Source organism: Emys orbicularis, chromosome 6 (assembly GCF_028017835.1).
Source record: "Emys orbicularis isolate rEmyOrb1 chromosome 6, rEmyOrb1.hap1, whole genome shotgun sequence".
Lineage (NCBI taxonomy): Eukaryota > Metazoa > Chordata > Testudines > Emydidae > Emys > Emys orbicularis.
In genome coordinates, this window is record NC_088688.1 from 92,250,407 (window position 1) to 92,263,986 (window position 13,580).

Below are 13,580 nucleotides of genomic sequence, written 5' to 3' on the forward strand. Positions count from 1 at the left end.
ACACAGTTAACTTTAAGCACACGCTTAAGCACCTTTCCTGAATAGAGATGCTTTCTTGAAGTTTAGGCACACACATTTGAAAATCTTGGCAGCAATGTACTATTTTGTTATAGCATTTAGTTACTTTATACATTTCTTTGATCTTGGACAATTAAAATACTCAAATTTCATGTCTGTGTTCCATTTTCTAGTCCATTTAACATTCAGGTTCTCATGTACTTGCAAAGTTGCTACAGTGCTTGGAATCCAAACACTGCAAGAAAATATTTATTTAAAACAAGCACTTTAATGGAAACATTTCTAAAGCTTGTGTTACAAAAGCTAAGTTTGGGTCCAATATCTGAATATTCCTTTAATATCACTTTGTCTTGGCAGTTAGTTCACTTAGGCCTCATGTTGATCCTCTGCACAGAACTGAATTTCACCTTACGCAATCTATTTTAATAATTCATGCATCTTCAAGTCTTGTCAGGCAATATATGCAAAAAGGGAGAATTTATATTTAAGGCAGGGAATATAAAAGTTGAAGTAACTACATTAGCAAAGAAAAAATATTTCAAATGGTATGGCATGCTCAGTGCACGTAATTAGTTTGCATACGTACTTTACCTTAAATCACTGTACACTTTAAAGTAACTTTTTCAATTAGTATTTGTCCCAGTATGCCACCTTGTGGCTGGGGTTGGCACTGTGGGTGAACCCCACCTAACTTCCCCCTAACTGGGGCAACATACATTCTCCAAAAAAGGGTTCTGGGCCAGGGGGACCAAAAGAAACAAACACATTAAAAATAAGTATCTCATGGAAGGAAAATTTGTAACAAACAGTTCCAGAAGCCCTTACCTCAGGACCCGATTTACAAGCTCCTCAACTCAAAAGTCTCTGAGCCAAGCCTGCTCAGGATAGTCTTCTGGAACCTGGGACAGAGATCACCACCCATTTGCAAGCTGAATGGCTTCTAATTCCCCACTCTTTTGCTAAACTTCCTGTTTTTGTTTAAATAGATCAATCCTAGGGCAGAGGAGGGAGCTTCCTTGATTATACCCAGGCTGTTCTGATTGTGAGCTCCTGGGCTGACCACTACAGTGGTAGTTCACTCCTTCCTTTCCTACCTTAGTTCCTCCTGTGCTGCTGACACAAATGGTAGTCCAGCTCCTCCACTGATTACAGGCGCTTGCTAGTTGTGGTACTTCATCCCAGGTGATGCCCGCACATTCAATATCCTCTGTCACTGTCTTCTACCAATTCTTCCTTGGCCATCGGTGCTTTCTCTTTCCTCCCTCAGGTATCCAATTCAGTGCTTGCTTAGCATGTCTCCCATCTTCCAGACTGTGTACATGTCCCAACTACCTGAGCCTTCTTTCTTTGAAGATATTTTCTAGCATGTCCTGTTCTGTCAGCTCCCATACTCTCACATTTGTTTTGTCTTTCCATGAAATGTGTAATATCCTCCTCAGCTGTCTGAGACAGGAGTCTCCAATCTCTTTTTGGCCTCTGTCATCATGCACACCCCTTCTCGATACTTTGACATCTAATTTTGATTGCCAAACACTATCTCATGTCTCTGATCCTGCTCTCAGGTAAACTTTATGTATTTTTTCTCCTTTACACATTCCATCATAGCCGTACTGGCTCAAATAAATCCTTAGGATACTTCTTATCTTCCCCTACGGTTATCAAGGGTAGTTGGTGGGAGGAGGTTGTTATAAAACTATATGCAAAAATTAGAAGAAACTAATTTTTTAAAAATCATTTTAATACTTTTTGAAATAAGTTGGTACAGTTATATTCATAGGGATATACAGTAATTGGTGTCTGAAAACTATGGAAGCGTTTCTTAGATACTGTGATTTGTCCAAACTCTCATTAGCTGCTAATTTCTCTCTTTTCTGATTAGGTCATAGCTTTATGGAAATTCATTCCTGTTGCTTATTACATGGACTGTTGCAACTTTTTGGAATATGCTTAAGAATGAATTTTGAAGCTAAATATATTCACAATTAGTGGACCACAGACCAGTATTATATTTGGAAATAAAAACACATTTGTGTTTGTAAAGACTTTTTACAATATATACTCCATTTATATTAAAATGATTTTTCTTTAAATATAAAAATCTGAAAAGCAGTAGCTGTAATAAAAATTTCACTTTACTCTATAGCAGCAGTCATGTACGGGTAGGACAGAGCACTTTTTCACAACAAATCACAGCATTATAAATAACAAGAAAATGTGACAAACTGAATGCCAACCGAAGAAAGTAAAATAATTATGGCTTATCTGTTAATGCAAAGACTGTATAATATAAAAGAAAATAGAGTATATACAGAGCTACTGTAACTAATAGGAACTAACTTGTGAAGTGAATTGATTTTTAAAGGTTACTACATTTGGCATTAACAAGTCCAGCAAAGTCACTGCATTTGTATCCTCTTTAAAACCAACAGAACAGTTATATTTGTGAAAGGTTTTTTTTTTTCTGTCTGAATCAATTTTTTTGTCCGTGAGTTCTCAATCTTGCAAGGTGTTGCATAACTCCTGAAGGTGCTAATCACTGCTAGCTCCTAATGATTTCACTGATTACAAGATGCTCAAAAACTTGCAGGATCAAACCTTTAATACAGACAATTGTTACAATAGATTAATTTACCCCTGTCCAACTGAACAAAATTTGATGTGAATTTGTAGCTTTTCTCTAAAAAGTAAAATGGAATATAAAAAAGTAAAAAAACAGATGCTTTTTAAAATATGTTTTTAATAAAATACAGAACTTCAAAACTTGTAAGTTCTAACACTACACTTATGAAATCAAATAGAGTATGAAATCAGACATACTGTACTAGAACAAGCAAAGGGCTTTTATTCACTTGAAAACAATAGCAGTATGGAAGATCTCTTCATTGCATTACACAAACGTCCCTGAGATTTTTACATAAACAAGCTATATTCTGTGTCTATTAAATATTGGAAACCTACGGTGGGATCAATGAAGGGACTTAGGTGTTGCAACGCTGAGCGTCACAATCCTTATTTTTTAGCGCCTAGAAAATTACAGGAACACCACTGCGATCCACCAAGCAGTTAGGTGAGTTAGGCAACTGGGGAGAGACAGGTGCCTCAGAGAGCAAGCCACAAAAGCCAGCATACTTGGCAGAGAGCCACCTAAGCTAGCCAGTGGGAGATACCAACTAGAGATGTCTGTGCTAAGCTCTGCCCCACCTTCTCTTGGAGATAGGCACCTAAGTCCAGGTTGCAGGGAGGCACCTATGTCTATGTAACAATCCATTAACAGGAACCTGCTATCTGGAGTTAGATGGCTTAGGCGCCTAAGGTGTTTCTTGAGGGAGTCAGTTAGGCACCCGCCTCGCTCCACAGATAATGGTGGTGATGGCAGGGTGGCACCCACCGTATAACTTCTCAGCCAGTGGTTAGAGCACTCACCTAGGGTGTGGGAGACCCAGGTTCAATCCCCCCCTCTCTGCCAGAAGGGGAGAAAGAATTTGAACAGGGGTCTCCCATAGCCCAGTTATTAGAATGCCTCTAACCACTGGGCTATGGGACAGTCTGAGGTAAGGCTCCCTCGCTCTTTCCTATTGCACTGTTGATAAATAATGATGCTTGGAACTGGGGGACTGGACTCAGAACTTCCTAGGTGTGTGACCCTGGGTCCAGTACTTAGATTTCAAATGGGACTTGATCTGATAAGTAAGCTCTGAGCCTGCCTACTGGATCAGGCCCTGCACATAACTTAGGTATCTGAATGCCTGTCTTTCCCTGGTTAGTGAATCACTCTGGGGCTCAGATAGGAGACAGGCATCTGGTCAGCTAGAATGAGGCAGCACATGGCCAAAAGAAGAAACATACGTGCCTTGGGAACTTTTACTCTAAAAAACTTCAGTGTCAAGTGAGTTCATGTGCCTACAGAGTTTGGCAGGATTTTTTGAATCGCAGTGGAGCCAAAACTGGGACTTTAAGTGCCTAAACCAGGGACGTAGGCACCTAAGTCTGGGATTTAGGTGCTTATGTACTTTCATGGATCCCACCCGTATGGGTTACTGAGTGTCATACGCTGCAATTTTAGATTTCTGCATTTATCATCCCAGCAATAATGCTGTTTAATGCTTGTAAAGCTAGAATATTTTGTTTGGTTACCAAAAAAACAAAACAAAACAAAACCCCGACAAAACTCACCATACAAAGTTAAGACTCTACAAATGCAAAAACATCTTTTGCACAACTTATTTTAAAATCAAGTCCAAAACAATGTACAGAAATGCAACAACAGGTACTGATTTGAAAAAATGCACTTGAAAAATATACGGTGAAGTTACTTTTTAAAAAACGCTTTAAGTGTTTCAAACATTGTGGCAACAGAAGCATAAATTATTGGTAAAATAATTTCCAAAACAGAAGGCCTGATCCTGCACTTCTTACCCTTGGCAAAATCTCCCTGGTTTTGGTCAACATAAAACTTGCCTGTGTAAAATCTGCAGGAGTGTCCCATAGTGGCACAAAACATTCTCCGACTGGCACCGGGCTAAGCTGAACACTGGGTAAGCATTGTTAGAATTGAGGTACTTTTTAAAAACAATCTTCCTATAAGATTTACATTATGACAGCACTATTGTGCCCCTTAATGTTTGTGGATAATTTTCCTGTGTCTCTGATTTGCTGTCAATTTATTTAAAAATGAACATTCCACTTGACTAGAAAACTAGAACTAAGAACAAAGGTTGAGTTGTGGTGCTCCTAAAATGAGATTTGCTCAATAAAAACAAAGTTGAACAACCACTCTAACAAGGCAAGTTAGAGTTAAATTTAGTTTACAATTTACTGTATTTTAAGAGAACATGTAGGATCATATGGCTTGAATTAGAAAACACCACATTCACTGACTTACAGCTAGAGATAATGGGGCTCGTGCCCCCAAGAAATATGCATGTAGGGGACACTCCATACACAGGTCTTCCTTCCCTCACAGGGTAGGGGGCCTCAGTTAACCTCAACAGATTGTATACCCCTTCTATGTGGGTCTGCAATGGACCAGGGAGAAGGAGCGCATGGGTCCCCCAGAAAGGGCATTTGAGCCTGGAGCTGTATTTATCTTTTCTCAACAGCTCCTTGACGTATGTTAAAGGGACTGAGGCCAGAACTACTGGAAGTACCGAGCCACGGTACAGGGACTCTGTGCAGGTAGTTCTGGCTTCATGCAGATCCCACAGAATTCTGAGGGTGGGACCTGGGCCTGTTTGCAGGGTGGCAAATCCTGGTTCCTAAACCTCAGACTGATGTGGAGGAATTTCTGCATGGGAAATCTCACTGATATTTCCTTCTCCCAAACCTGGGGGTTTTATCAAAGGAAAGAAATAGGGGATGGGATGGTATAACTCCATCAGCAAGCAGTCCTGGTAAGATGGCTGATAGTTTTGTTGTAAACTCCTTTTTGGGAGTGGGGGCAGAAGGGCATTGTTAATCCTAATACTGAATTGTGGATTTGGAGGTATTTTCTATTTTTAGTTCAACCCCCAAAGCAGAATCCTTATTTATAGTTAAATTCATCATCACATGAAGGTTACAAAGTCAGACAGACAAAAGAGCAGCATGTAATAAGGTTAATTACGTGTTTAGCATTCTCATTCTCAGAAGTGGCCCACTGAAATCATTGCTTTATCTGAAGCAGCTTCAATTCCACTTGCTGCCTGTATTTTTATAAAATGTGGAGAGAACCCAACACTTCCGCAACAGATACATAGGGGGAAAGTAGGAAAATAGATTGTGCTGTTTTTATGCTTGTCCATTTCAATTTAACTTTTTGGGGGGAGAGGGGTTGCTGTACAAATAGAACGAAATATTTGTTCCCTTTCCCTAAAAATATTTACAGTACATCACACAACAGCCTAACATATACCTCTGCGTGTATCGCTGGCTAATAATGGACTCAAACAGGCACATTGAAAGTTGCTTAGTAAATTATCTAACCTCCTTCAATTTGTTCTACAGAGAAGCCAATTCTTCATTGACAATGAAATTATAAAACTATATTAATAAAGCACAAGCCCTTGTGCAACACACTACACAGGATGCCAAGTTGCTATACATTCAGTGTGAAAACACTAAAAAATATATTCTGTGCATCTCCATCTTGGCAAGGAAATGCATTCAGTCTTTTCATCTCTCTAAAAGCCCTACCAAAGTGGTAAGTCACTCTTTTTTTGCATTGCCAAGTAAGGCAAATACTGGTGATGCTAATTGACCACATATTAGGACACTGTTTAGAAAAATAATCCACTTTCTATTAAAGTATTTCACTGTCATGTCCTTGTAGTAGCAAATGTATCCTGATGAAGAAAATGAACAGAATTCCTCACAGTTTGCAGGTTCTGACAGGATATTTGCACACACGTTTTGCCCACAATAAAGATAGATGAATGGATGTGTATAATCCACAGCAACCCAAAGGGCAGACTTTGTTCTGTGTTCCAATATGTCCTCTGAACAAACTTCAGTTCTCTTATCCACCCATGTTGTCCCTTATATGATCCACTCGCACCGCAAGCTCCCTAAAGGAGGGACGCTGGCTTACGTTATTGTTCCAGCATTCTGTCATGATGGCATAAATCTGGGGAAGACATCAGAAAAGAGAGGTTACTCACCCTGTGCAGTAACTATAGTTCTTCAAGATGTGTGTCCCTACGGGTGCTCCACTTCAGATGCGGATGCACCTCACGGGCCTTTGATCAGAGGTTTTCATTAGCAGCGTCCATGTAGCTCACACATGCATCCTTGTACCCTGAACTGAGGCTATAGCAGGCTGTGCAGGCAAACCACCCTCAGTTCTTTCTACACCACCAAGCCTCAGAAGGAAACTTTGAAGCAGAGGGGAAAGAGGGTGGGTAAAGGAGCACCCATAGGGCCACAATCTCGAAGAACTATAGTTACTGCACAGCGTGAGTAACCCCTCTGTCTTCTTCGAGTAGTGTCCCTGGGGGTGCGCCAGAAGCAGGAGAAAGTTTCAGAACAGAGTCCAGCACAGAGGAAAGAACTGCATTGCCAACTGCCACATCAGCTCTAGAGGCACTGACTAAGGCGCAGTGCCTGGAGAAGGTATGTACCAAAAACCATGTAGCAGCTCTGCAGACGTCAGATACTGGGACATTTTAAAGTAGAGCCATAGATGTAGACTATGACCTCGTCAAGTGAGCTTAACGACCGTAAGGGGTGGAATGCTGGCAGCCCTGTAACAAGCTATAATACACCCAGAAATCCATTTCATTTGTCTTTGGGTAGAAATAGCACATCCTTTAGAGCTATCTGCAAAGGAAAAAAACAGTCTAGGAGATTTATGAAATGATTTAGTCCTATCTAACGGGGTGAAAGGAGCGTTCCATCATTAAGATGGAGCTTGATTTCCCAGTTCTTCTGTGCCTTGGACTTGAGGGCTAAATAGCAGTGACACTTCTGTGGGATGTGTGACTCTCCCAGACAGTGAACGTACTTAGAGGGTCCACTGCTGACAGGGAAAGCCTTTCTACATGTGAGGCAACATTTAAACCTCAGTGAGCTGGACACGCCCCTCACTGGAAGGATTTCTCCAGAGGAAATTAAAGAATATTTCAATAACAAGTAATTAACTACTACTACTAAAAAAAAAAAAAAAAAAAAAAAACCCTAACTAAACTAAACAGAACGAACTCAGCAACCAGCTGAGGTACTCACAATACTTAAGCTCCATGTCAGGCAGAAGCGTTTGAGAAGGAACTGAGGATGTTCACCTATGCAGCCTGATATAGCTTCGGTGTGGGGCACAAGGATACCAGCAGCGCATGTGTGGGTCAAACCGACACTGCTAATGAAAATCTCCGATCAAAGGTGCGTGGGATACATGTGCACCTGAAGTGGAGCACCCAGAGGGATACTACTCAAAGAAGAATTAGTATTACATACATAGAAACTTCAACTGGTTTTAAATACTTGGAGCGGGTCTGTCACAGTGTAGTAGCTGCCGGAAGGGGATCTGAATTAGTCTTTTGCTTCTGAGCAATGGGGGGGGGTCACACTAGGCGCCGACTTCCCCTGTTTTCCGTGGGTGCTCGACACCCACTCTGCCCCCGGCCCCGCCCCCACTCCACCCCTTCCCCGCCCTCATTCCAACCTCTTCCCCAAATCCCCGCCCCACCTCCTCCCCTTAGCACGCCATGTTCCTGCTCCTCCCCCCCCTCCCCCCCCGAGTGTGCAAACAGCTGTTTGGTGGCGGCCGGGGGAAAACACTGGGAGGTAGGCAGAGGAGCGGGGATGCGGCACACGGGGGGGGAGGGAGCTTGTATGCCACTAATTTTTCCCCGTGGGTGCTCCAGCCCTGGAGCACCGACGGAGTTGGCGCCTATGGGTCACAGTGCTGCAGAGACTGAATGATCAGCTCATGTCTCACTAATCACTTTCTTTGATTCATGAAAGCAGAAGCAGTGAGTGAGGGCATCTAGCTTTGCTCTACCAGAGGAGTGATTATAATAGCAGGGCTTTGAGTTTGTGGGGAAAAAAGTTGGGTAGATCCTCGAACCAGTGAAGACCCTGTACCCATTTCCAAATGGAGTTAGAAACATTCCTTTTAAAAAAAAATAGCTTGTAATCCATCAGGGGGCTAAATGGGAGAGAATCACAGTTTCTTACTGTGAAAAAGCACTTGCATCTTGCTCTGGTAGGTTATGTAATACCTGACCTTGAAAGGTTGACATTATTTTTGAGATAAGTTGGAGAAAATTCTAAAAATGTAATGAATTTTTTCTTCTTCTTTCCTTGAGGCCTGAACAGTTTGAGTTGTGATAGCCTGGCTTAAGAAGTGGAAGGTTACAAAAATAGAAGCAATTAAAATATATATATAACTAGAATATTTCTAAGACATCTGGCAAAATACATGATGAGTTTGTGTTCTCAGATAAGGGGTTTGCATGCAAAAACAATTAGTTATACAAACAAAAATGCAAGCACAAATTCAGAAGCCACTTCTGAACATTTATTTTTAATGTGTGTATAAATCTAACACAATTACAATACAAGGCTCAATCCTATCAAGAATTATGCACATTCTTAACTTTACGTACATGAACAGAGTTCCACTGACTACTCCCCCATGGGACTACGCATGTATTTAGAGTTAAGCAGGTATGTAAATCTTTGCAGAATTAGGCCAGACTCCTCCCTAACAAGTATGTGCATTCCTAAGTTTGCTGTGGGAAGAGAAATAATCAAGCAAAACACAAGCTTTTTTTTAAATCTGGAAATTAAATGCAAAAAAACTGTTTAATAATAAGGTTGTATAGTTAAAGTCACAAGAGTCACGAAATGCAAAGTTTAATGATACTGTTGAAATCTTAACTTGGATGCTAATAATATGTAGTATTCTCTATTCCTATTTTTCAGGTTACAATAGGTAGCTTAATGTGTTACCATATATTCATAGATTCATAGATTCTAGGACTGGAAGGGACCTCGAGAGGTCATCAAGTCCAGTCCCCTGCCCGCATGGCAGGACCAAATACTGTCTAGACCATCCCTGATAGACATTTATCTAACCTACTCTTAAATATCTCCAGAGATGGAGATTCCACAACCTCCCTAGGCAATTTATTCCAGTGTTTAACCACCCTGACAGTTAGGAACTTTTTCCTAATGTCCAACCTAGACCTCCCTTGCTGCAGTTTAAGCCCATTGCTTCTTGTTCTATCCTTAGAGGCTAAGGTGAACAAGTTTTCTCTCTCCTCCTTATGACACCCTTTTAGATACCTGAAAACTGCTATCATCTCCCCTCTCAGTCTTCTCTTTTCCAAACTAAACAAACCCAATGCTTTCAGCCTTCCTTCATAGGTCATGTTCTCAAGACCTTTAATCATTCTTGTTGCTCTTCTCTGGACACTTTCCAATTTCTCTACATCTTTCTTGAAATGCGGTGCCCAGAACTGGACACAATACTCCAGCTGAGGCCTAACCAGAGCAGAGCAGAGCGGAAGAATGACTTCTCGTGTCTTGCTCACAACACACCTGTTAATACATTCCAGAATCAGGTTTGCTTTTTTTGCAACAGCATCACACTGTTGACTCATATTTAGCTTGTGGTCCACTATAACCCCCAGATCCCTTTCTGCCGTACTCCTTCCTAGACAGTCTCTTCCCATTCTGTATGTATGAAACTGATTTTTTCTTCCTAAGTGGAACACTTTGCATTTGTCTTTGTTAAACTTCATCCTGTTTAACTCAGACCATTTCTCCAATTTGTCCAGATCATTTTGAATTATGACCCTGTCCTCCAAAGCAGTTGCAATCCCTCCCAGTTTGGTATCATCCACAAACTTAATAAGCGTACTTTCTATGCCAATATCTAAGTCGTTAATGAAGATATTGAACAGAGCCGGTCCCAAAACAGACCCCTGCGGAACCCCACTCGTTATGCCTTTCCAGCAGGATTGGGAACCATTAATAACAACTCTCTGAGTACGGTTATCCAGCCAGCTTTGTACCCACCTTATAGTAGCCCCATCTAAATTGTATTTGCCTAGTTTATCGATAAGAATATTATGCGAGACCGTATCAAATGCCTTACTAAAGTCTAGGTATACCACATCCACAGCTTCTCCCTTATCCACAAGACTCGTTATCCTATCAAAGAAAGCTATCAGATTGGTTTGACAAGATTTGTTCTTTACAAATCCATGCTGGCTGTTCCCTATCACCTTACCACCTTCCAAGTGTTTGCAGATGATTTCCTTAATTACTTGCTCCATTATCTTCCCTGGCACAGAAGTTAAACTAACTGGTCTGTAGTTTCCTGGGTTGTTTTTATTTCCCTTTTTATAGATGGGCACTATATTTGCCCTTTTCCAGTCTTCTGGAATCTCTCCCGTCTCCCATGATTTTCCAAAGATAATAGCTAGAGGCTCAGATACCTCCTCTATTAGCTCCTTGAGTATTTTAGGATGCATTTCATCAGGCCCTGGTGACTTGCAGGCATCTAACTTTTCTAAGTGCTTTTTAACTTGTTCTTTTTTTATTTTATCTGCTAAACCTACCCCCTTCCCATTAGCATTCACTATGTTAGGCATTCCTTCAGACTTCTCGGTGAAGACCGAAACAAAGAAGTCATTAAGCATCTCTGCCATTTCCAAGTTTCCTGTTACTGTTTCTCCCTCTTCACTAAGCAGTAGGCCTACCCTGTCTTTGGTCTTCCTCTTGCTTCTAATGTATTGATAAAAAGTCTTCTTGTTCCCCTTTATTCCCGTAGCTAGTTTGAGCTCATTTTGTGCCTTTGCCTTTCTAATCTTGCCCCTGCATTCCTGTGTTGTTTGCCTATATTCATCCTTTGTAATCTGTCCTAGTTTCCATTTTTTATATGACTCCTTTTTATTTTTTAGATCATGCAAGATCTCGTGGTTAAGCCAAGGTGGTCTTTTGCCACATTTTCTATCTTTCCTAACCAGCGGAATAGCTTGCTTTTGGGCCCTTAATAGTGTCCCTTTGAAAAACTGCCAACTCTCCTCAGTTGTTTTTCCCCTCAGTCTTGATTCCCATCCGCCTTCCTGAAATCCATTGTCTCTATTTTGCTGTTCTCCCTTCTACCCTTCCTTAGAATTGCAAACTCTATGATTTCATGATCACTTTCACCCAAGCTGCCTTCTACTTTCAAATTCTCAACGAGTTCCTCCCTATTGGTTAAAATCAAGTCTAGAACATGTCTTTTTTATGTTGTAAAATTTCTATGTGCAATGCAGCCAAGTTAATGTGACTGTGACCACTAGAACTTCTGCATTTCTTGACTTTTTGAGATTTAAATTTTTCAGTTTGAAGGTTGCATTAATAGTTTTTTCCTTTAATATTACAAGATGCCAGCCAGATACATTAATAGACTGTCTGTTAATCTCCCAAGGGCCTTATTAAATTTGCAATTCTGAACTTAAGTCTGCTTGTGCATCTATTATAATAGGTCACAGGTAACCTATCCAGAGATATTCAGCAACATTTTTACATCTAGGTTATTGACAGATTGCCATACTAAGAAGCAGGAGCTGAATGTTTGATAATTACTTGGTCTTATAACTACCATAAAATAGCAGCACAATGTTCTACTGTGTTTGACTATGCATCCTGTGTAACTGATGTTTCTTCAATAACCCAGGCATCACAGAACAGAGAGCTTATATTTACTATATATTCACCATGGCTGATCCAATGTTAAGACAAAAAAATTAATTGTAATACCTCATCAGGACATCCATCTGGTCTCGGCAGCCGTCCATTGTTCTTCAAAAGCTCTATCAAATGGAATACAATCATCTGCCCTTGTTTATCATTACCAATCATGCGCATGAATTCCTGAAACACAAAGCCAACTTTTATTCACGTAAAAGTTATTATACTTTATAACACTTTGAAGTTAATTTTTTTTTTTTTTGGTTTTGAAAAACCTATGACAATAGCGTTAAGGATACTCTAGATAAGGATAAACTAGATAAAGGTAGTAATTATGATGCAGATAAGGCATTCCGAAAGAACCAGGATGATGTCTTCTTATCTTAGAGTGACAATGAAATACTTTTTATTCCATCAGTAACTAGGGATGATATTAAACAGCAACTATTTAAAGTTAAACATTTTTAAATTTAAAGACAGTGTGCAGCCAAGAGTATTAAAAGACTTGGCTGAGGATCTCTCTGAAGCATTAATATTATATTTTAACAAATCTTGGAACACTGGAGAAGTTCCAGAGGACTGGAAGATGGTTAATGTCATGCTGATATTTAAATAGGGTAAAACAGGATGACTAAGGTCATTGTAGGCTAGTTAGCTTCACATCAACCCCAAGCAAAATCATGGAAAGGCTGGTATGGAACACAATCAGTAAAGAATTTAAAGGATAGTAGCGTAATTAATGCCAATCAACATGGTTTTGTGGAAAATAGGTCTCGTCAAACACATGTAATATAGTTTTTTGATGAAATCACATGTGGGTGATAAAGGTAAATGTGTAGACATAACAGACAATCTTCTGTAAGGCATCTGGCTTAGTTGCGCATGATGTTCGGACAAAAAATTAGCACTATACAAAATCAACGTAGCCTATATAAATGGATTAAAAGCCGGTTAACTGATAGACTACAAAAATTAATTGTAAATGGGGGACTAATCCAATGGGGGAGTTTTTAGTGGGCTCCTATAGGGATCTGTGCTCAGCCCACTGCTATTTAATCTCTTTATTGATGATTGAAAGAAAATATAAAATTATTGCTGGTAAAATTTGTAGATGACACGAAAGTTGGGGGATTGGTAAATAATGATGGGGACAGTTATACATCCAACTTGGATTGCTTGGTAAGGTGGACTCATGTGAACACCATGTATTTTAACACAATCAAACGTAAGGTCATACCATCTAGAAACAAAGACTACAGGTCATATTTATAAGATGAGGTACTGTATCATGGAAAACAGTGACTCTGAAAAAGATTTAAGGGGTCATGGTAGGCAACCAATGGAACATGAGCTCCCAGTATAATGCTGTAGCTAAGAAGGGTCTTAGAAATGGTTGCAAATAG

General features: G+C 40.2%; 1 protein-coding gene across 1 annotated transcript in view; it reads right to left on the bottom strand.

Moving 5' to 3' along the window:
- Window positions 1–2,736: 2,736 nt before the first annotated feature.
- Window positions 2,737–13,580, bottom strand: part of JAK2 (Janus kinase 2) — a 147,046-nt gene continuing 136,202 nt past the window's right edge. The window contains exons 23-24 of the mRNA XM_065406323.1: window positions 12,247–12,360; window positions 2,737–6,619 (exon numbers count right to left, since the gene is read on the bottom strand). Coding sequence (XP_065262395.1) covers window positions 6,512–6,619; window positions 12,247–12,360 — 222 coding nt within the window. The 3' untranslated portion in view covers window positions 2,737–6,511. The remainder of the gene's footprint in view (window positions 6,620–12,246; window positions 12,361–13,580) is intronic.